The sequence below is a fragment of the Kryptolebias marmoratus genome, linkage group LG15 (genome assembly GCF_001649575.2).
Source record: "Kryptolebias marmoratus isolate JLee-2015 linkage group LG15, ASM164957v2, whole genome shotgun sequence".
Classification (NCBI taxonomy): domain Eukaryota; kingdom Metazoa; phylum Chordata; class Actinopteri; order Cyprinodontiformes; family Rivulidae; genus Kryptolebias; species Kryptolebias marmoratus.
In genome coordinates, this window is record NC_051444.1 from 17,274,919 (window position 1) to 17,298,514 (window position 23,596).

The following is a 23,596-nucleotide window of genomic DNA, read 5'->3' on the forward strand; positions in this document are numbered from 1 at the left end:
ATAATATGTAATATTACTCACTCAAACAAATACTCATGCTGCTACTTTTTATTTCAGTTTTAGAAGGTTTATGAATTATCAATAATTTTAGACTTTTATATTTTTATTTTATCAAACGCCTCCTAAATATAAAAATATACTGAATTGCAGTAATAAAATATCACCGCTAGAGGGCAGTACCAAATTTAGAGACACTTGTTTTGTGTCAGCTGTTTGAACTGCAGCGTATGAGTCTGCTTCTTACAATGTCGCCGGCGTTTAACCCGGCTACAAGGGATGGCAAAAGGAGAGAGACGGAGACAACATGTCATGATAGCAATTTGAGTTTATTATGTTATAAATAGCTGACCACGTGAACATGCGGTAGAGAAACATGAAATATAATACATCGGCCGTGCTCTAACCGCTGGAGTTGATGCACCGCATTGAATCGTGGGCAAACCCCGCCTACGTACCGCGCCGTTCTCTGTGCCGCCGTTTAAATGGTGCGAACCCAGTAGCTGCCTCTGTCAGCAGGACTGTAAACATTTCATTCATGTGCGGGGGATTAGCTTGGCCACAGGTTAGTGTTTACACTTTGAATATATGTTTGAATACATGTCATACAGTTTTTAATGACCCCGGGAAGGCGGGCGTGTTTTGGTTTTAGTCGTGGGTAATAGCTGACCTAAGAATATGTGTAATGTTTGTTCAGAAATGTGTATTTCCTGCACAGTATAGCTAGCTAGAGAAACCTGAAAGTATTCAAGATTTGCCCGAAAACCTGTTTATTAACCATGCTATTATTGTTGTCGAGACTTAAAACTGGCTTCATTTTAAATAATCCACTAGCCTGTCTGTAAATCTGCATGTTTTAGAAATATGAAACAGCTGATATTAAGCTATAAAGGGCAGCCAGTGGCATCCATCTTTAAATGATCAATAAACTAACTGGCTGTGACTAAAAAAGAAACCTTGAGAATATGATTAACTTGATGATTCATGTTTATTACAGCCCCTCCCAGAAAAAGAAAAAAGCCTGAAGATGAGGACGTGATTGATTCGCAGCAGCAGGTAAATACACCTCAGCCAAGACCTGCCTGGGAGGCTAGTGTTGCTGTGTCAGCATGGCTTCAGCTTCTAGTTTCGCTCCTCCAAAACTGTCCGACTTCATCCTCACGGAGAGGCTAGGCAGTGGCACATATGCCACCGTCTACAAGGCCTACAGGAAGGTGAGTTCACGAAGAAGCTGTCTTGACTTGGCAGATATATGTATATAAACAGTGGACATCAGGTTCTCAGCTGTGACGTTGCAGGGGAACAGTCGAGAGGTTGTAGCAGTGAAAGTTGTCGGGAAGAAGACTCTAAACAAGGCGTCCACAGAAAACCTGCTCACAGAGATCGAAATCCTGAAGACTGTGCATCACCCTCATATTGTCCAGCTGAAGGACTTTCAGGTATTGGCCCGTGAGAAGACTACGCTCTGTTATTTTAACACAGTGGTGCTTGAAGTGTCGAGCTTTTATTTCTCACCAACAAGGGCAGTGATCCCAGTTAATCCACACTGATGTTGATCCTGACGTTCAAATGTGTAACAAAGAAAAAAGGAGTTCAGTCTTCCTCCTGGGGATGTGTGCAGTAACACAAAAATTACAACCACTTATACCTTACATTTTAAAGTTCTTTGTGTAGTTTAAGAGGAAAACGTTGATTGGATTATTATTTATTTAAATCTATTTGTAGTTAATGATAGCCTTTCGAAACTCCTTCCCTCTTTCACGTTGCTGGAGCCTGATGTATGATGATGCTTTATTTCCATTGTAGAAAAGGTCAGGGGTTTATTTTTCTACTCGAAAAAGACTTACTCTTGTATTCTCTTTGTTTTATAAAGAAGCATTCCCGTTATTAGTGCCTGTGTTTCAGCTTTCTTTACCTTGGCTCTGTTTCAGATTTTGTAGGTAGGTTGCAGTTCAGCAACATGTTTAAAAAGTAGCTGGTTAGTTTTTTTTAAAAATAGTTTTGTCTAATGCAATAAAGCTGGGTAATACTTATCCAACTTAAAAAAACTATATAATTTTAGACCACAGTTTCACTCACTCAGTCATTTTACATGAAAGAAATTTTCAGTATTATATTGTTTGTAGTTCTGAGCATGCACATAAATATTTAAAGTGTAATAATTGTGGACACATTATATCTGTCACCTTTGTATTTCAGAGTACATGAAAAGAATATCCATTGCAGGACAACATGATACATCATGGGTTTCTGAATTATAATATTTTTATTTTTTTTTTAGTGGGATTCTGAAAACATTTACCTGATCCTGGAATGGTGTTCTGGTGGAGATCTGTCCCGCTTCATCCGCAGCCGCAGGATTTTACCAGAGAGCGTGGCCCGGCGCTTCCTGCAGCAGATAGGTGAAGCTTTCCCACTTCGAAGTTTATTTGCAGATACTGTTGATGTTGAGCTCCATCAAAAGATGAAATATGTTTGCTTTTTTTGTACCATGGATACATTTAAATTGTTTGTGGAGCAAATTACAAGCATGTATTGATATAATTTTCTCCTTTGTTCCAGCTGCGTGGTGTGACTTTTGTGTAGTGTGTAACTGTGTATTTATCTGTGTGTGCACAAGCAGCCTGCGCTCTTCAGTTTCTTAATGAACGAAACATCTCCCATCTGGACTTGAAGCCCCAAAATATTCTGCTCAGCGGTTCGGTCCTCAAACTAGCAGGTGAGCTCATTCCCACCCCTAGCAAAAAAAAAAAATCACATTAACACAAACAGCAAACAGCAATGTGTCCTGCCCCTGAAGAATCAAGTGGTTGTTTTGTTTTTTGTGTAATTTCCCCCCTTTTTTTGTTATACAAACCACATTTCTTTATCCGTGTTGTGTTGCTGTCCTGTCAGAAGATGTTTTCAGGCAGTTTCAAAAGCTTGCATCCTGCATCGCCCCGAGAAAACGTACCGTTTGTGTTTTGATTCGCTGTCAGATTTTGGCTTTGCCCAGTACATGTCGCCCTGGGATGAGCAGAGCGTCCTGAGGGGCTCTCCTCTTTACATGGCTCCTGAGATGGTGTGTCGACGCCAGTATGACTCCAGGGTGGATCTGTGGTCGGTAGGAGTCATTCTGTACGGTGAGCGCTGCATGTTCAACGTTTCATCCCTTTAAATGTAGGCTACCTTTGAACACTGCTTCACATCATCTGTTAACACACACACACACACTCAGGTCTTTTGCTGTGGAGTACGAGTCCTTTTCAGTGGTGATTAATAACATCCTGACATGGCCACCTTTTCAGAATTAAAAGAATAATCAGCCGCGTGGACCTGCAGGCTTGAAAGAGCGCGCTCAGTGGGTTAGAACAGAATTGAACCATTAATCATGGAACGTCAGCCTGGTCGAAGGCTCTTTTATTGAAATATTAGTACAATAATAAAGCCATAATACTGCAGTGGCGCTCTAAAGCACCACATTAAATGGTTGGAGTTCTTTTCACTGTCAGTCACAAAAGCAAACTGAGGGACAAAGAACCTTCCAATTACATGCATGAAATTTCATATTTAAATCCACCAGCGCTCTTTGTATCATTTTTATGTTTTCTGTGAATAATTTCCACGCTCAGAGCTTTGAATCTAGTCACTCCACCCAGCTGACTGGTTCCTCTGGGTGTATGATCTGACGGTGACTTCATTCAGTTTAGTGTCCAGTGTTGTCAAGGTCCAATTTATTATTTTTTTTTTTTTTAACTTTTGTGATTTCAGGGAAATTAGAGTCCTTTACTTTCTGGAAACTGGTTAAAACAGAGCCGGTGCCAGATTGAAAATTGGAAGTGAAGTGTTACTAGTTAACAACGATATGAGGAAAATGAACGTGTAAAGAAGTAAAAGGAAACTTTAGGAAATTGTTGTGTGCAACAATTGAGCCGCAGTAATTTAGAACATAATATACACAGTCATAATATACACAGCCTGAATCAAAAGTGAAATCTACAGTGCAGCTTTTTAAAGAATTCAGGAGTCGTTTATTTCATTTGATAAGTTGAACAATACTGAAGTCTAGTATCATTTCTCCCTCTGTGAAATATATGAACTGAATAATGTGATTTACTCAGTGGAAAATGGCTAGAATTCTGCTTGCCTGAATATGAAGGTGCAAGCTCAAACCGGCTGCATGAGGAGGAAGTTCCTATAAATCCTCCTGTAAAACCTTCATTACAGTTCCTCACGAAACAAATGTTTACTTTATTAATATTTCAAATAGGAGATATTATCTTTATACGGCCACTCATTCGTTGGGAATGATGAGATTCTGTATCTGCTAATAAACTGTTAATGAAAAGGGTTTCCTCGGCTTCGGTTTTGTGCTCACAGAGGCGCTGTTTGGGCGAGCACCGTTCGCATCGAGGTCATACTCTGAACTGGAGGAGAAGATCCGAAGTAATCAACCCATCGAGGTAAGATATGAGCGGAAAAGTCTGTTTCAGTCAGAAATCTTTGATTACACTGGAGACACGGTTCGGCATCTGCACACATGCAAATGACTCGTCTTTTATCGAATAGGAGTGAAAGCTTTTTTGAAGACTTGGTATAATCTGCTGTTACATTAAGAGACTGAACAGTTTTTTTTTTTTTAAATTAACATTATTTTGTTTATTCCAAATATTCACAGATATTTAGAACATCTGGCAATTAAACTGAATTTAATATATAAATGGATTCCCTGGAGAGAAATCAAAGCTGTTGTTCTGATGTCAAGACAGATTTTCTGAAGCCTTTTATTTATTTTTTTTGGTTTAGATTTACAGTAAAACCACTAGATGGCGCACCGTTCCACTGCAGGATGTCTAGCCGAGCTTTCACTCCTTTGGAATAAGACTTGTTCTTTTATATAATTTATTCATAAGTCTGTAATTTATAGTATGTAATTTATTTCTTACGTCTGACTGAATGTTGAGGTACATGATGTTATTGCGTTAATCAGTAAAAGAGGGTTGGAAATTAAACGTTATGTTTCAATACGTCCAACGACATACAGTAAATGGCATGATAATTACCACGATGACAGTTCAGCCTGCATGTACTTTTCATGATGGAGTACTTTCAGAGTAGCTGAGTTCCCGTGTCAAGCAGTAGGCTTGGACGTAATGGATTGCATTAGCTCATGGTCCATTATCCACAGATTCACAGGGAGTTTAAAGGTCATCTTTTGACAGAAAATAATGATGTGAGACCGGAAGGTTTGTACAAACAATGTGCTGCCTTTTTTTTTTTCCTTGGATCATCCTGTGGATTGGTTGCAGCATAATAAGGTTATGTTTTGTGTCTCAGCTCCCTCCCGGGGCCAGAGTATCCAAGGACTGCAGGGACCTTCTGCTGAGGCTGCTGGAGAGAAATCCAGATGCCCGGATCACCTTCACCGAGTTCTTCACTCACCCTTTTGTGGATCTGGAGCACATGCCGAGCGTAGACAGCATAGTGAAAGCAGTAAGACGACCGTTTGCTTTGTGAATGTACCGTTGTCACAAGTGCAGCGGATGATTTTCAGTCACCGATGCTTCTTTTGTTTTTTTTTTTAAAGAAAGAGCTGGTTCTGCAGGCCATTCAGAAGGACCAAGAGGGGGAGAGGTCTGCTGCTCTTTCTCTCTACTGCAGTGCCCTTGAGCACTTCGTCCCTGCTATTTACTGTAAGAGCAACAACTGCTCTCATATCCTGTTTGTGCGTTAAGCTCTTCAACAATCCTCTGACCAAAATATTTCCTTTTCCTTCCCAGATGAGACAGACCGACAACGTAAAGATGCCCTCAGGCAGAAGGTGGGCCTGAACACTCTGCTCGTGTTTACATTTTCATGACTCCGTTGTTATTTCACTTCAGAGCTTTTCTTTTGGATTTAGTTGTTCTTTCATGGATAGCTTGCAGCCTGCACCGAGGGCAGGAGAAGCATAGGCGGGTGTTGATGAAATACGATAATGTTCGAGTCATTTCCCGCAGGTCAGACAGTACGTGTCCAGAGCCGAGGAGCTGAAAGCCCTTCTTGCTTCAGATAACAAGAGAAGCTTCGAGGAAGCCAGCACATCCAGAGACGTTCTTCGAGGTAAAGAACCCAACTGTGGGCAGAAATGGAGCCACCACCACATAAGAGTTTACCTCAAATAATCCTGTTTACTCTGTGATAACCTGTTTGTAGGTATTAGTGTTTTCATGTTTGTCGTCACAAACGATATACCAGTCAGCCCTGATATTAAGTGCAGCTTGATCCTGACTACATGTTCTGACATTTAAACTGTGAAAACTACTTTCATTATAACAACAGTGGCCTCCCCCAACGTGACAAAGCCCACTAACAGCTCGAGGAACACCAAAGAGTCCACAAGGCGTTGATTCTGCCTGAAAACCTCCCCTAATCTCAGTTTGATCACAGATCTGTTGTGTCTTCTTGAACAAGCCCTGTCAGTACATGAAGATGTTTCCCTGCAACCTACAGGACAATGTGTCAAAAAGTGTAGAATATCACAGAAGTGTCCGTACCCCAGCTAATCAGAGCTGTTTGTGGCACAAAGGCAGACTATGCAGCGTGCGTCGTGTGTTTTGGGGTTTTTTTAAGTTGCGGCTTTTTGATTGCATTCTGCGAAACCACGATGTTTACGACAGTGGGATTATCAAATCATGCGACAATGACGAACAACCTAATAAGTTTCACAGAATGCGTTGAGGCTGTATTTTAACCAGAACGATTCTTCCGTCTTCCTGTTATGACAGAAATGTCTCAAGACCAACCACGCCTCCTAGCTGCGCTGGAGAAAGCTTCGGCGGCGATCGCTAAGGTTAGACGTCTTGTTGCTGAGGTGTTTGAAAAAGCAAACAAAAGCAAATAAATTACATTTTCTACCGCTAATTAGTATTTTACTGTATACTTTTGTCTCTTTTCTTTACAATCCTAAACTTTTAAAGAATCAGCACAAAGGAATATATAAATTTTGTGTCACCAGAACTGAGAGAGTTTAATGATAAATTATTAATAATAATAATAATAGTGGCCTGATTGATTTTGTGATCTAGTTAAATTGTGTTGTGTTCTTACTTGAACCTTCTGTTGTAGGAGGAGAGCGGATCAGATGAGCATGAAGTTCTGGATATGTACCAGCAGTCCTTAGGAGAGCTCCTCTTGGCTCTAGCAGGTAGATCTGTTCCTTGTTTTTTTACCATTCATGGTTTGACGTAAATGAGTATTCCTGTAATGTTTGTTACTGTTGAAGGCCGTCTTTTAGCAAAGGAATGATGAAGGCCACCGTGATCGTTTGGTAAATCTAGAAGAAATTGAAACCCTTTTAAATTCCCACAACCTGTTTTTCATTTGGACTTAGAGGTAAAGTTTAATGAGCAGGATAAAACTCTTCTTTTAGGCTTCGGATTAAAGCCACACACAAGAGCAGACAAACAAAGCAAACTGCGCCAAGGGGAAACCTTCAAAAGAGAGAGGGGGGGGACAACAACAACAATAAAGATATGGAGATCTTTTTTATTAGGACTTAATTGGAAACAAAAAGACTCCCAAAGAATGACTTTGGACTGAGACGGTAACGGAACAGATTCGGAGAACGGGAAGACTTGTTACAATACAGACGGAGAACAACAGAGGAGACTCTGAGGCCTGGCGTCCATTAGACCGGGTTCATGAGCTCATGTGGAAGATTAGCCTAATGGAAGAGGTGGGATAGAGTGATCCAGATGTGGCTTTGAGCTGGGATGAGACCCGGTTCCAGCACCCTGTGTGTGGTACGAGAGCGCCGCCATCTGCTTCCCATTCAGACACAATATTTCATTTTTGTGTGTTACTGAACTCTGTAGGCAAATAAAAACTGTTATCTCTTTAAAAGACAAGTGCTTTACTCTCATGTAGGAGGAACTAGACTTGATTGATTTTTAGGTGTTCTTTACAAAAAGCCCAAGCGTGACAGTAAGTCAGAGCTTTTATTTAAACGGGCTAAGGAAGTCGTCTGTTTTGTTTTTTGGGGTTTTTTTTTCGAATCAGTAATGATGTACTGGTTTAGCTCAATGCTAAAACCATCCCATCCAGCCTCATTTCATTGACAGGGAGCCATGTTGTGTGGCACAGCAGATACCACCGCAGCTATTGTTAGGAGGAAACATTGCTTCTTTGTTTAGCCAAAAGCTTTTATGCTGCACAGATTCCCAATGTGCCTCGCTGCCACAGAGCCTTCCTCTTCTCTCTGTCACTCTGCCCTCCAGCACGACTGACTGTGAAAACAATGACCTAGATTAGAGCAATTTTCTCTCCCCAGCCCCCAGTCTGCACGCTAGCAGAATCCAATCTTGTAGCGGGCCCTCTTTTTTTGAACAAACAATGTAATTAGTTATGGACTCCTCTTTTATTTTCATTATTTTCATTTTTTGTGTGTGTGTGTGTTGTTTTATCCCCCCTCTCTCTGCCTTTGCGAGCCAGCCGAGCCTCAGGGGCGCAGGAGAGAGCTGCTCCACAACGAGGTGAGTAGCTGAGGAAAGGTTTCTGCACAGATAATCATCACACGACCCCTTACAGCAGTCACATGTATGGTTTGGGTTGCAACCAAAAATAATAAAAAAACATTGAAGGGTTTTATCTTTTACTATTTTCTTATTTTGATGATATATAAACACATTCTCATTATGTCTTTTTAAAATATTCTCAGGTTTGCTTGATAGTGCATGCCATCATAAGGATGCAAAGTTTTAGAGTATTAAAGCATCTAGATTTATTAAGTTGTTGATGTGTTATGTTAGAGTGTGACCATAAGGCCTCAAAAGAAGAAAGTGTTAAAGTGAATGGATTTGCTAGATGGAATTTGTCTGGTACACAGGAAACATTAGGTGCAGCTGAAGTAGACTGACTTATATTTAAAATGCTTATGCTTTGCTTTCGGTTACTGGAAACAAGAAAGTGAAGAAACATGTATGCATCAAAAAAGGGCTTATTTGTTCCACAGGAAGTTTTCTAAGTTACCCAATCTAAATAAAGAACCACACAGAGAGAAGGTAAATTTTCACTACTTTCAGGATACTTTTGCAAAAGGAGAAGTCACTCGAGCATGACCTTTCGGGTCAAACCCAAGCGAGTTCTAAAGTCCTGTTGCAGCAGCACCTTTTTTTATTAGAAACAAGGAATGGGAATGGGTCAGGACCGATTCAGCCACACAGCTTAATCACACAGATAAAGCTTACAGCATGTTGTGGAACACTCTGTCCATCAATAATAATACAACGATTATCAGGGTTTCAGTGACGTTACTTGGGTGATTGGCGGGCGCCTGTAAGCACGATAAAATGTAAACATGATACGAATGAACTCAATATCTCTGACATTCAGTGACACGTAGGCATGTTTTGCACATAAGCAAGCTAAAGAGTCCTATGGGTGGAAAATACAAAAGAGCTCAGAACAGAGTTATTAGTCATATTTATAATTTAGCAGTGAGCCAGAAAGATTTGTTTAATAATAGATAATAATGATGATTGCATGCTAAATATGCAAGAATGTGCTCCAAGGTTTGCTCTGTGAACTTGCAGCTTTTTTTCCTAGTGTGGAAATAATGTGTTCCAGCTTTAAATCTGTTAAAATAACTTTCAATTTTTAAGATTTTTATTGTTTATTTAATTGATTACGAGCTGGTCAAACATCAACCAGTCGACAAAGCACATCATTAAAAAGGAGCCACCTTTAGGCGCGTGATTGGGGTGAACATTAAGGTTTCAGTCACAAATAATAGCCTGAAGAATAAAAAAGAAGGGTTTTCTGAGCTTTTTGTGATTTCTATGAATCCTGGGAGAATTTAGCTACATTGGGAAGGGAAAACATAAAAAAACAAGGTTTCAGACCTTTTCACAAACATCTTATTAGAAAGTCATCTTTCAGTTTCCTCAGTAGTCAAATTGTTCACAGTAATTAGGTCTAAAAGTGTTACTTTTTTTAAAAATATTAATAAAATTTTCAGTGTATAGATTTTTATTGGGCTGGGAGCATTAACTTGTTTAAAGCACCCTATTTTATTAATAAAAATGTTTTATATTTGGTGCCAATACATTGTTTAATAGTGTCCCACAAGGAAGAACAATATTTCCCCCTGGTTATATTGTGTCCCTATTTTTTAATTCACACAGGTCAGTGTGCTTTATGGAGTTAAACAAGTTTAGGAGGCCACATTCCTCTATATAGATGGCATTGTTTATAGAGAGCCTGTGTTATTTAAGTAGTTCCTTGAGCTGCAGTGGTTTTAATGGTTCAAACACAGAAAAGAAGTGGGACGATGTTTAAGAATCATGTAAAGTTTCCTGTAGTTCAAAACATATTGTCTAGGTGAAAACCAAGTTGTTATACCAGTGGAACCAGCTGTAGATCTGTGAGGCAGGACTGTGTAAAGGCAGAGATTTGGAGTAGGACACTGGGATTTTTTTTTTTTTCCCTGAAGCATTTAAATTGCTCTGAGGCACATCACTATCTGTCAGTCTTCAGTGGAGGAATAAACCACTGACTGACTTCCTATATTTGGCTGCCCAGTCAAAATTAGTAACCAGGAATGAAGGACTTTTGTCAGACGTGTAATCAACAAGCCAAAAGCTGCTCTGTACAGATATGTAAAAAAGGCCATCCGTCGGCTCGGCATTCCACCAGTCAGGCCTCTGTAGTGGATGCCTGGCTAAGCTGGAACATTTCTGCAAGAAATAAGGGAGAAACTTATCCAAAAAGTCATTTTGTTTTTTTGTGAACAATTCTCGGTAGATTAATAACAGAAAAGGAAAACCTGTATCCGTTTAGTATAAATCTCAAACCTAAAATAAAGCAACCTTTAAAGGGTCCAACAATTGTTTTTTTTCCAAAAAATGTGTCAGAAAAGTTGAGAAAATCAAGTCCAACACACTCAGAGCTGGTATTCACCCTGTAATGATGATTATCTGCTAAATATACAAATATCTGAAATGCAAGCATTAATCTTTACATTAGCTTGACACATTTTAAGGATTTGCTCATGTTTGTCAATTAATAATCAATAAGTCTGTCTTTTTTTTATATGCGTACTGTTTATCTTGCAGCTTTACCAACAAAAGACAACACTGTTTTACCAACAAACCCCAAGTAGGGGGTTGGGCACTAAGTGGGCCTCGTAGACCTCCCTGTTTGAAGTTTTATGGGTGCTTGCCTTAAGTAAATTCAGATGCGGTTGTAATAATGTAATGCAGCACGGGGAGGCGGGGTTGCGGGGGGTTAAATTGAAAGCATGTGTGTATGTGAGAACCCAAAACAGCAAACACATGGCTGGCCTCACGGTGTGCCTCCATATCTAACTATGGAGCACATTTTCACGTCTTTGAATGGTAGCTCTTTGTGTTGGTCTCTCACATCTACTTTCAAACTGGTTCGTGTTGTCAGACGGCGGAGCGCACGTTCCCGGTCCGATGTCGTGAGAAGAGAAGTGAAAGTTATCTTACAGTTTTGTCCCGTTCGCTCAGCCATGTAGACCTCGTCCACATTCATTGTCGATGGTGATTAGAGGGGCTGTGATTTAAGTTCTGTGGCTTTCAGATGATTTGGGTCGAAGCCAGATTCTAACGAGCTGTGGTCAAAATAATTATGTACAACTACTGGCTGTATGTTTAAAGGGACATTATGGGAGTAATCAGCGTTGGCCTCCTGTTATTATAGTCTTCAGATGTTGCTGCAGTTGGAGTCTAAAAGGCTCACTTTACATTGTGTTGTAATGGTGGCGTGGGCAGGTCGATACAACGTCAACAATAACCAGGAGACTGATTATCACAGAGAGCGTCCATAATGCTTCTGATGACAGCAGATACTACTCCCACACGTTTACTGTATTAACTGCTTTCAGAAAACTAGTACAAGAAGTACAAGTGCAGAAATGATAGGTTTGCTTTTCTTGTCTTTATATATATATTTAATTGACAGTCCATCTCATACATGGACAAAATATGGCCTGAGGGCCAAAACTGGCCCTTGAACCATCTACAGCTGGCCCTCAACATTCACAAATATGTTTTACAAATCAAATTAAGCACGGGGTATAACGAAAAGGACGGAGGTCTTCCTCTGAGCTAGGCTAATGGCTAGCCAAACAAGGACCTATTTTATGTGGTTTTTCAGGCTTATAAAACATCTCTTTTTCAAAAATGTCAGACTCGTGTGAAAGACACTAATCGAGTTGACTTCTGTTGATTCACGTAGTCTCCACCCTGCTGCTGTATTCATTTCTCAGTTACATTTAGCTGTAAGGAGTTATTTGATGTCTAAAAACACCACGGGTAAAGGTAGGCTTGACTTTCAGGCCCACATCCCTCATGCGTGGACTCTGGCTTCAAAAGTACAACATGGTATATAAACGAGATATTGTGGCCTCACTTTTGAGAAGTGGAAGTAGACGGAGACACTTTAATAGACGCAGTCTCTGGTTTTGATAAGCAGTCTCACTACGATACAAAATGTTTATCATCGGGGACACAGAAGTTAGTTACTTGCATGAACAAAACAGCAAATCCTTCTCTGACTGTGTAGTTTGAAAGAAATGAGTTAACGATGATGAATGAGGACCGCATACTGTGCCTACTTTTCTGTTCATGTGAAACGACCTTCTGGAAAAAAAATCTTCCTCATGTCTGGTTTATTTTATGGATGGTTTGCACATAACATCATCCCCCCCACTGAGTCGTTTACATTGGCATTTTGAATGTTGCTCAACTACGCAAAACAGGGCAAACCACATTGTGCAAAGAGTATTTCTAAGCGTAATACAGTAAAATCAGATTATTGTAAAGGACCCAGTAGTGATGCCAGGCGTTGATATGATGTCAAAAATCTCACATGTTGGCTGAGGACCCATATTCAGTTTCTGTGACTGAGCAGAAAGCTGTTAAAGACTGTAGCATCACACAGTTGCTGGACTTGATTTACCCCAGTATATATCATTATATAACCTCATCAGTGCACCAGGTGTGCTGGTTGTAGAAAACAAGCATGATCGTTTAATTTTACGACTCTTCCCCCCACCTCCCACAGGCTGCAGTGAGTCTAAACTTCTCATGCGGTTGAAATGTTTCTATTTATTTCAATTCTTATTTAAATCAGGGACAGCACATAAAACTAATGTTAAAGGTTAAATGAGTGCAGCCATTGTCTTGTGCATGCAGTACCAGGCCGTCGAACTAAAGGCTAATTTGCAGACACAGGTCCTGGTTAGGCCTTAAAAAACCAAAAACCTCTAAAACTACCAACACAACGACAACTACCACTAAAATAAATAATAAAACTAGACATTTTACGCACCCACTCACCTGGAAGAATGTTCCCAGTGAAAGCTAAAAAGCACAGTAAACAAACATTTTTATTTTTTTCATTGTTTATTTACATTTATGTCTCTGAATAGATAAAAAGCCTCATGACCAGAGCTGAATACATCAAGAAGCATATTAAGGTAAGGAGTACTGAATTCCCTTAAAGTATTCTGCTAAAACCTCCAACCTAATTAAAAGCTTTGATACAAGAATGCAGAACAGAATCCTAAAATGAAATGACGTGCCTCTTGTTACGCCATCTTTTTAGACGGCAGCAAATTGATGGGACGTTTTTGAGTTACTCTGTGCTTGTGTCCACGTTTCAGATGCAGGAGACTCAGAGGGACGTGTCTCTGGATCGGGAATCTCTAACAGATTCCGTCAGAAGCTGTGAGTTTCCCTGCTGTGTTGAGTAAACCATTTCTTTGGCCATGAAGATGCGGTATTAAAACCCTCTCAGTCATTTTGATAAGTAACAACATGGAGGGTTGGTGGAGGAATGCGGTTGGTGGTTAAGGGAGTATCAGATGGCCAAACGTTGCAGTGAAATGGCCTTTCATTGAATGTTTTTCCAGTGGTAAAGTCTGAGCCATCCTCTTGCTGTGCTGGCCACCCTGCAGGGCTTCCAGGCTCTTTGATTTTGTTTCTGCGCAGCTTGAGCCTCACATAAAGCCCACCTTATGAAAGTTGGACAAAGTGCAACCAAAGAGGAACCCCCTAACACACAAACACCAGAGGAAAAAAAACAACAGCTGGCATATGCACTTCGTTATTACACTCAAAGCAGGTTCTGTATGTATCAGTGCACGGCAGGCCTGTGCTGCATAAACAGAAATGTATCATTAACATTAAGGCAGGTTTTAATATGCCTGAATTTCCCCACTAGTAACATCCATACACAAAGTCCTAATTCAGAGTATTTTCTGGGCTTAACTCCAAGATGGTTAGTGGATACCTAAAACCCAGACAATATCCTGTTCTCAGCAAGAAATTCCTGGGGAATTATGAATTTTTGGGGGGGTGGGGTTAGAAGGGAACCAGCAACTCCGGAGGCTGCTCAACTTTCCTGAAGAATGTGGCTTTTTATCCTGCTGCAGTTGTTTTAATAAAACCGCGCTGCAGCCAGCCACTCCAGCTGGCGCTGGTCCAACAGCAGCTGTTTCAGAGCGGGTCGCAGCAACGCCCGAAGCCTGTCTGCTGACCTTAGGCTGCGCAGAAGCCAGCAACAAAATGCTGAGAACCGCCGCACTGTAACCGTAAGAGAATTTACGCTTCGGGCGAAGCTGCAGGTGGTGTTTTTGTGTTCCGTTTACGAGCCTTAAAGCACCGAACCCTCACAGACCTTTTAAACTGATTTCACACACAAGGACCTGAAGGAGCACAGATACAGACTCCCAGGTACAGGCATTTCTAGGGCTACCTGCTTACTTTGAATGATGGGTAATCCTGAAAACCTGAGGAGAAAAACAGCCCAGTTGTTCAATTTATGCAGCAACAAATGGAAACTTTGGATTCATTCTCTCATTATGGTTGGGATTTACATGATTGTAAGCTTTTGTGGGTCTTTTTGAAAGTGCAGATGGTTGTGTGGAGGGACAATGCAGTTTACCAATTATGGAAGAGGAAGGGTAACAGGAGTTATGTTCATGTGTTAGGAGTGTTAAGTTGATTGCCAAGAACTTTCCGGTTCTTGGTCTTATCACTCACAAACAGTGGGTTTGAGAGTGATAAAACGGAGTGTAAGCCTAACCCTTGTTTGATCTGTTAGTGTTTCAGGTATGTGATGGTGATGACTCTGAGCTACTACCACACCAAATGTTTGCTCAATATCTATTAAATTGCCATTTTTTTGTTCGGCTCAATTAGCTGTGGCAGCCATCTTAAATGTGGTCGACTCTAAAAGTCTAAAAGTATAGATCTACATTCGGTAATTACTTTAAAAATACAACACGGTGTATAAACAGGATATGGTGGCTTCACTATCGAACAGTGGAAGTAGACGATCTATTATCCAGCACTTTCCTCTGAATTTTCAAGTTTGTTGTTCAAGAAAAGAATAAGAACAAAAGGAATTTTTCCACTTCTGACCACAGCATGGCTGCCCTGTGTATAAAAAGTAGTGGTATCTGCAGCACTTCATTAAACTTGTAGCACTCAGAGCACTGTCCAACTCTAAGTAAAACCAATATTCAGATTTACTAATATGACCTACGATCATTTTATGCCCCAAAAACAGGAATTTATCATTTGAAGAATCCCGAGTTTAACAACTTATTTGTGGTTCTTCGTCTAATTGGCAAAACAAACTGGAAACTATTATTCATCTTTGAGTTTGACAGATGTTCTGAGCCCGTAAAGACAAATTACCTCAAACATTTGGAGCGTGTTATGTTGTTGAGAACTAACTTCAGTCCTCTGTGTGTGTGTGTGTGTGTGTGTGTGTGTGTGTGTGTGTGTGTGTTTAGCTTGCTGTTTGCAGTGAGCGGGGCGGCAGCTGTAAAACCTTGGAATGCCCCCGCGGACTGTCCATCGGTGTTCAGGTTCAGGTACCTCACCACACCAGGCCTCTGTGGGGGCTAAACCCCACCACATCCTAACCAACTGAGTACACTATCTGGGTGGGATGTGACACTCGCCAGCCACACGTGGCCACTTTTTGGCTGTCGCTGGAAACTTCTCCCACCAGATGAATTAGAAGGTAAAGGACTTTAGTTTGTTATTATATTTTTTTCAGGTAGGAGTAGGTTTTGTAAAAAAAAAGCTGGAAGTAGCTCTTGAGTTTTGGATTTGCACACGGCTGAATGTGAAAGTTGCCTGCTCTTTTACACTGCGTTGTTGTGGCCTGGATCCCCTCCTCCAGACGCTCCATTGATATGGAAATGAAGGACAGTTTGAATGACAAAACCACACTGGCGTGGTAAATCAGCTAAACTGAGACCGATGATTCAAAAAGTTCTTTTAGCACACCTAGAAAGTGTTTAAAAAATGCAATCAAATGTGAGCTTTACCGTTCAGAAAGATCTAACCTGTAGTAATAAATAATATACTGACTCTGCAAACATGTACACCCTTCTCCACTGCCTTTTACCGTGGATCAGACTCATCCCACTCTCTGCTGGAGCCGCAGGTTCTGCCCGGTTTACGCTGGTCCTGTATTTTCTTTACATTTGGTCCTGTGTTTGACAGGCTCGTAAAAAAGCCTCGAGGGTTAGGCCGCTGCTGAACTGTAAAAAGCCAAAGAGTGAGGGGCATGCTGTTAACTCTCGCTGTTCTGTTTTCACCGTGTTTTAAGTTTCAGGAAAAAAAGCAAAGTGCTTTTAAAAAAAAGGGATGTTTACTTTGTGAACAGCTAGTTTTTAAGACAACTGGGAGAAAAAATATGTGAAATAGGAATCAAATGAGAAAATATATACTGGCAAGGACTCCACACTTTTGTCATTTCATTTTTTATTTTATTTTCAAACTGTTGTTGACCTTCGCCCGCCAAGGAGGTGTATGTTTTCTGTGGAGTTTGATTGTTTTTTTTTCTGTGCACGAGACTACTCAGAACATAATGAACAGATTTTGATGACACTTTAGAACAACTGATTAAATTTTGGTGGTGATCGGGATCACGAACTGGCTCCTACAGTTTTTTTTTTTTTTAATGACCCTAAAGCCTTGGAGGAGGTTTGTGCTCTCTGTGTGCCTCAACGCATGATGATGATGATGATGATGATGTCATCATTGATCAGTCCCATTATGACATCATAATGATAACAGGTCTTGGCAGAGGTTTGCTCTCTCAGTGCTCCTAGTTTTATATTGTATTTATTAAAAAAATAAGGTGACAAATTGATTGTTAAATAAAATCATAATCTTTTGAAAATGTGAAGTCTGTTTTGTTTTTTTTTCCTTAGCAGCACAACAAGATCACTTGTATTTAAGAATCTATAGGGAAGGTTTTTGTTTTTTTTTTTCTTTTCTTTTTTAGAGACAACAGATTGCTCTGACCAACATCATCGATAATGGTGCACAAAATGTTTCCGGCGTGCTGGAAGACAAACAAGACTAATCAACAATGACTTGGATCAACAATTTTTATCTGCGATTTTTATTCTTTTACTCACTGATGGCCTGGGGGATAAAATGAAGCAACACAAAAGTAAACATTTGAGAAGCAACAATATTAGCAGAAAGTGAAGTTCTTGAACAACTTTGACCCCCTACAATGATGTGCATGTGAGAGAACGGACCAACAATTCAAATCAAATGCGACTGATTTCCTATTCTGATACTGTGAATTATCTGGTTTTCAACCCAAGCCTGTTGATGAGTGAGCAACTCAAGGCTAACAAAAGTCAACAATCTTAAAATTATCACATCTCTGCTTGGGTGCGGGAAAGCGTCATTGGGGTAAGGAACTTCAAGTTTGCTCTCCTTGGTTAGTCATGACTGCAGAGACTCTAAAGGATAATTTCTTATCTCTGTCAGCCCTATTCAAGCAGCCGAAAAATGCACAACAGTTGACATTATGGTTGAATGAACACTGCTTGCTCTTTGTGTTCTCTCTATTCTTTGTGTTTATCTTTGAGAGCTTGTCTTCCAATATGGAGGCTAGACTATGTGCAAACAAATTATGACATCTTTTAGAAGCGTCCGTCTTCGATACGACTGATTTAGGGGAGGAGAGGGGAGCACAGGCAGGGAAAGAATATTTAAGGGTGTTTGATTCATGCATACGAGTTTAGAATTAAACGTTAAACTGATTATATCCACATTTTTTTAAGCATTCAAATGATGATTTGCTCTTATGTTTTTTGGTTTTCTCTGTTGCTCTTTTTTTAATCACTATAATACAAGGAGGATTGGAGGTTTTCTGAGCCCTGTGTCAGGTTTGGAGAGACTTTTGGAGAGTCTGTCTAAATGTATTAAACATTGACTAAAAGACCACATTTATTCTTCGCTTAGTTCCTGGTTGAAGTATGTATAGCAGCAGCAACAACCTCGAGTCTCCATGGGAAAGTGCTTATAAACTTTTTCACACCTTTTTTAAAAATATTTTATGGACATTATGGCAGAAATAAAATAAGTCACTCAGTCTATGATGGTGAAATGTAGGGTTTATTGGTCTTGGCCCAGATCAGACACTAAAACTGGAGATGTTTTGCCTCTTGAAATTTGAACTAAGCTTGTAATTTCTTTATTTAGGCATTTATTTATTACAAATCCTCCAGTTCAGATTATCACTTTGAACATTTTGGCTCAAAAAATAAAACTTCCAACAACTCCATCTCGTCCTTCTGTCATGCCGGGCGCACAAGACTCGTTTTCACTCAGTAAAACAGACAGCAGATCAGCCCTGAATCTCAATCTCGGGTCACGTGGGCCGGAGGAGTGACTCTAATTGGCTGCTGGTACTCGTAGATTTGGCCCAGCTTCTTTGCTTTAATCAAGACTCGAGCACGTTACTGCCAGGAAAACTTTGGCTGCATTTGTGACCCTTGTGATTTCTTTGTTGCTTGTTTCTGGGAGTGGGGCCAATTTATATTGCTCCTAAAAAGTGTTTTGAACACCCTTCCAGTAATGCAGCCCAGAGATGGAGGTTCTGAGATGGAAAACTAAACCCACCACTCCGTTCTCCAAAACTTCACCCAGTTTCTCCTCTGAACCACAACCTATAGTATCGTGTCTTAAAGCTCCAATTGGCTTCCATTTTTGCTGCAGGTCCAGAAAATTCCAGTTTTCCTCCTTTTTTTTTTTTGCTTTGACGGGTATTGATATCAGTGTCTCCATTAAAGAGGGGTCTCTGTGTTTTGGACCTAAAGGGATTGGCTGCCCTTGACTCCAGAATCCCTCCCTGCAGAGAGAGCAGTCCAGCCGTTTACTCGGGTTTAATGGTTATCATAAATGGAACATTGTGTACCTATACGAGACAAGTGCTTTAAAATCCCCCGGGGTCACTCCCACTTTGGAGCAGTGAACAGAAGAGTGTGGGGGTGGGTGGGGTGTGTGTGGAGGGTTGTTTCAAAGAAATGTTGAATAAAGATAATTTAGAAAATGGGCTCCAGCACACTGCTGCCTCTGTAACCCCCAACCCCACTCAAAAACACTCAACTCCCCAAGGCTTCTCTGCTCATGTTTGTTTTGGTTCTGCTCCCAGAGTTGGGTGGAGGGGGACAAGAAGCACTGAAGGAAGGGGCTGGGGTTGTTTTGGAGAACCTTGGGATGCATGGCAGTGATTAAGAAGGACTGGACCTAAGGCAGAAACTCGAGGAGAAAAAATGCTGTACTTCAGCTGCAGACCCCCTTCTTTTCTCAAAATTGTTGCTTTTATGACGACAGACAGACCTTCTGGAGCAATTCAGTGAATGATGAACAAAGAAAGTCTGTTGAGTTTGAAGATGTTTGCTTGGGACCTAAAGGTGTAGAAATATGCTGCCTGTTAACTTGCCGAACAAACTTATATTTGCTCAATCTCTAAAGATTTCTTTTTTTCCACCCCAACTAGCTTGCTTATTTTCTCCTCTTGCCAATTTGTACCATTTGGGCAGCAACTACAGAACAGGTGTGCCGCTCACACCACGCACCACTGCCAAATGACTCTTTTACAATTTGTTAATGACTTATAAATACCTTAGTTAAGTGTGGAAACAAGGCCCAAATGGTTGCTCGCTTTTGAAGCAGGTCATAACAGCTCGAGCCATTTGTAAAGTCTGTAAAATAAAGCAAATAAGGGGGTCTCAACTCCTTTAAATCACAAGTTTAGACTTTTTTTTTTAAATTTTGCCTTCCTTCTTACAGGCTTGATAGCATCGTTTGCTTCCAAGGAACGTAGGTTGAGCAATGAGTAGACACTTAAAATTCCTCACCAGGTTTCAATTACACTGCACTGATCCCTTAAGTATTAGACAGAGAAAGCAGTCCCACACCCAGCACTTATTGGGGAAATGCTAGGCTTGCTTGAGAATGATGTTTAACAAGAATAAGTTCTTCTGTACACCGTGGACAGGTCGCCAGTCCATCGCAGGGCCACAAAGACGCAAATGAGACAAAGACATCAACCCAAACATTCACACTCATGCCTAAGGGTTTGGAGTAGCCAATTAACCTAACATGTATGTTTTTGGACTGTGGGAGGAATGGCACACCTGCACAGTGAGGACGTGCAAACTCCATTTAAAAAAAAAGACCCCAGCTGAGTCAATCCTGTAACCAACCAGTGCTGAACAACTACAAATCATACAAATTGTATCGACAACATTATGAGTGCTGATGTAGATCTAAACCCTTGAATACGGACTGATTAAGGATTCTAAGGAAATGCCTTTTTGTGTGTTCTTTACAAAGAATCACCACAGTGTACACAAACCACAGGTTCTGTAAGGAAAGCTATCACGCTGGGATATTTGGAAATGTTGCAGTCTTAGCTGTCAAAACTAAACAGGATATATAGGAGGTGTAGCTGTCAGTAAAAGCACAAATTATAAAGAGGTCACATAGGGTTCTACGTCTTTGTTTTCTTTGTTGAACCTTCAATAAATCACATCACAACAGTTATTTAGATCATAAGTATTTTATTGGAAAACTCATTGTTCCATTTGGAAGACTCTCTGGAGTGTAGCTGCTGCTGTTTTTTCTACAAAGAGATTGAAAAAACAAACAAAAAATAAAAAATCGTGTCTGGTTTTGTGGACCGAGGCTGAGCTACATTGAATGCATTTAAGCAACACTTATTTTACTGCATATGATTGTAAAACACATACCCATTCTTCATATTCTATAGCTTCATAATTTAACATCAAACGGCTTTATTCAAGACCTCATTTCAAGTGACAAAGACACATAATTTTTTTTTTTTTTTTTTAACTTTAGGTTTTTTTGTTGAACAGCTCATGGAGAAGGAGTTCGATCCGGCTGGAAGGATGCTGGTTTGAAACGGCGAACTGCTGACGCAGACATTCAAATGGGTAACATTAGCACCTTAACATAAATGCTCTTATTCACTTAATTTTAAAACACATAATAAAAGACTTCAAGGCACAGGTTCTAAGGCAAGTGACCTTTTTTTTTGTTGTTGTTGTTCTTTACAAATTGTGTTTACACAAAAGAAAGCAGCAGTGTCAGAGCAGGGAAACCTCTTTCAGGCTGCAGGTATGAAATCCGTCCACACCAGCAGCTGACAGGTTTTTCTGAAAGTGTTGTGGCAAGTGTGAAAGCAACAATAAAGCCAGGGGTCTTCTAAAGGCTTTTTTAAAAGGAGGGGGCAGGCTGTAGAGAGAGAGAGGAAGAAGAGAGGGGTGGGATTGGGGAGGTGGTCTCAGGAAAAGTTCAATAAAACAGACCCCGGTGGGGGGAGGGGAACAAGACAGAGTGCTAGAGAGGCGCTTCAGTTCATTTTAAGTACTCCATCCCACACCCTGGCCTGTCCCCGGGACCGTTACCCACAAATATTTGAAGTGTGGTTACGGCAACAATGCTGAGGCCTCTGAAATGGAGAGCAGAGCAAACAGAGGCTGGATGAGTCCCATGTTTGCCTAAAGTCTTAATAAGGCCACACTTTTAAGTAGCACTGAAAACCGAACCAAACAAACAGGAGCAGGCACACGAGATGTGCCACATAGGGTCTGGTTCAGGTCACTTCCTGTCACCTGAAAAGATTTCTGTTGCCTTTTAGTTTTTTTCAACAACAGAAAAGGGGGGTTTCCTCTGGGAAGAAAAGCCTGCTTCTGTGGGTTCCTGGAGATGCCACTGGGCAAACTGCATGCTTGTGGAGAGCCAGCACAAAATCTGAAATGAGAATGCCCAGGCCCAGCGGTGAGAGAGAACAGAGTTTGTGCATCCAGAAGATTTTCTAGCCCTAGTGTTTGTTCATAAATCCAATCAAAGGCGCCCCCGTGACGTCAGAACAATATCCTGAGGAGCAGGAGCACCATGCAGCTGGACAGCCTGTGGGAATGAGAGCAACTCTCGGGGTAACCCTCCTCCCTGCCGCTCCTGGGGTCATAGTCCTCATCATCGTAGACGTCATCCAGCTCGGGCTGGTCCGAGGCGCCGTGCTCTCCTATGGAGCAGAGTTTGCTCATGTTCTCCTTGACCACCTCGCAGAAGGGCCTCTCCTCCCCGTCGCAGACGCAGCGGTTCAGCAGCACGCCGTTCGGGATGAACAGCATCTGCTGGATGGTGGCCTTGCATTTGGACGAGCACTTCCGGCCGTTGAACAGCTGCCCGCAGTGTGACAGGTAGGCAGTCAGGGAGGCGTGGCAGACGCCGTCCTCCTCGCAGCGCTGGCGGGCCTCCATGCAGCCGATGCCGCCGGCGTCGCTCGGGTGTCTGCGCGGCAGGCACGGCTCGATGGCTCTCTTGGCGCCGTGGCAGTCGGCGTCCTTGGCGCAGTCGCACGTCTCCAGGTCGGGCCCGCTGCGCGTGCTGTTCAGCCTGATGAGCGCGCTGATGCAGTGGCTCGGGCACTGCCTCCGGGTGCCCTTGAGGTTGCCCTCGCACGCCGCCAAGTACTGGCCGTAGGCGAGCTCGCACTCGGGCTCGAGGTGGCACTTAAAGAGCGCATGCCAGCAGACGAGCTGGGCGTCCAGGCTCGGCGGCAGCAGCAGCAGCAGCAGCACCCAGGGGAGAAGGAGAGCCAGCGCGCCGCACCGACATCTCATGCTTCTCGGCTCCAAAGTTTGTTTTTTGTTTTTTTGTTTTTTTAGGTCGGCGGCGAGAACATTTAGGGGCGAATCCAACGCGCGAAACGGCTCCGACTGGAGCTCAGGATTGGTGTCCCGGCTTCGCCAAGTTCGCTGCCTGGCGGCGGAAGTCAGGATCGGACTCAGGAAGACCACCGAGAAGAAAGAAAGTCATCTCCGGAAAGGAAAGCGCGTCCACTCCAACTCCTCCAAAAGTCGCGCTCCTGTTTTGCGCACAGAGGTTAACCAGATCCCACACACGGACACATCTTCCTGGGTTCAACTCTTCCCAGCGCCGCTGCTACTTTTCTTTCTTCTTCTTCTTCTTCTTCTTCTTTTTTATATTAAACATCCATCTAAAGTTTGTTTGGGTTTGAAGTTGTTGGAAGGTTTGTCTCTGTTGCAGTCCGTGCCCGCTATGCGCGTCTTTGTCCTGCTTCTTGGCTGTTACGCTTCACGGTCCGCCGAGCATTCCCCCCTCCCACCACACACACACACACACACACACACACACACACACACACACACAACACCCCTCCTTCTCTGTCGAAAAAAAAAGAAAAAGAAAGGGGGAAAAAAGTGCCCCCATCTCGTCTCCTCCCCCTCTCCCTC

General features: G+C 41.7%; 2 protein-coding genes across 2 annotated transcripts; one reads left to right on the top strand and one right to left on the bottom strand.

The window, feature by feature from the left end:
* Nucleotides 1-466: 466 nt before the first annotated feature.
* ulk3 (unc-51 like kinase 3) lies at nucleotides 467-21,544 on the top strand. The gene is made up of 17 exons (XM_017428661.3): nucleotides 467-562; nucleotides 995-1,211; nucleotides 1,296-1,436; nucleotides 2,279-2,399; nucleotides 2,621-2,716; nucleotides 2,976-3,119; nucleotides 4,357-4,439; nucleotides 5,314-5,469; nucleotides 5,564-5,669; nucleotides 5,757-5,797; nucleotides 5,976-6,078; nucleotides 6,744-6,808; nucleotides 7,084-7,162; nucleotides 8,449-8,489; nucleotides 13,412-13,459; nucleotides 13,646-13,709; nucleotides 15,785-21,544. The coding sequence occupies exons 2-17, from the start codon at nucleotides 1,107-1,109 to the stop codon at nucleotides 15,799-15,801; spliced, it is 1,410 nt and encodes a 469-aa protein (XP_017284150.1). The 5' UTR covers nucleotides 467-562; nucleotides 995-1,106; the 3' UTR covers nucleotides 15,802-21,544.
* Nucleotides 21,100-23,457, bottom strand: LOC108243314 (growth arrest-specific protein 1). Its single transcript, XM_017428665.3, has one exon. It carries the CDS (start codon nucleotides 22,961-22,963, stop codon nucleotides 22,202-22,204), a length of 762 nt encoding a protein of 253 aa, XP_017284154.1. The 5' UTR covers nucleotides 22,964-23,457; the 3' UTR covers nucleotides 21,100-22,201.
* Nucleotides 23,458-23,596: the final 139 nt, after the last annotated feature.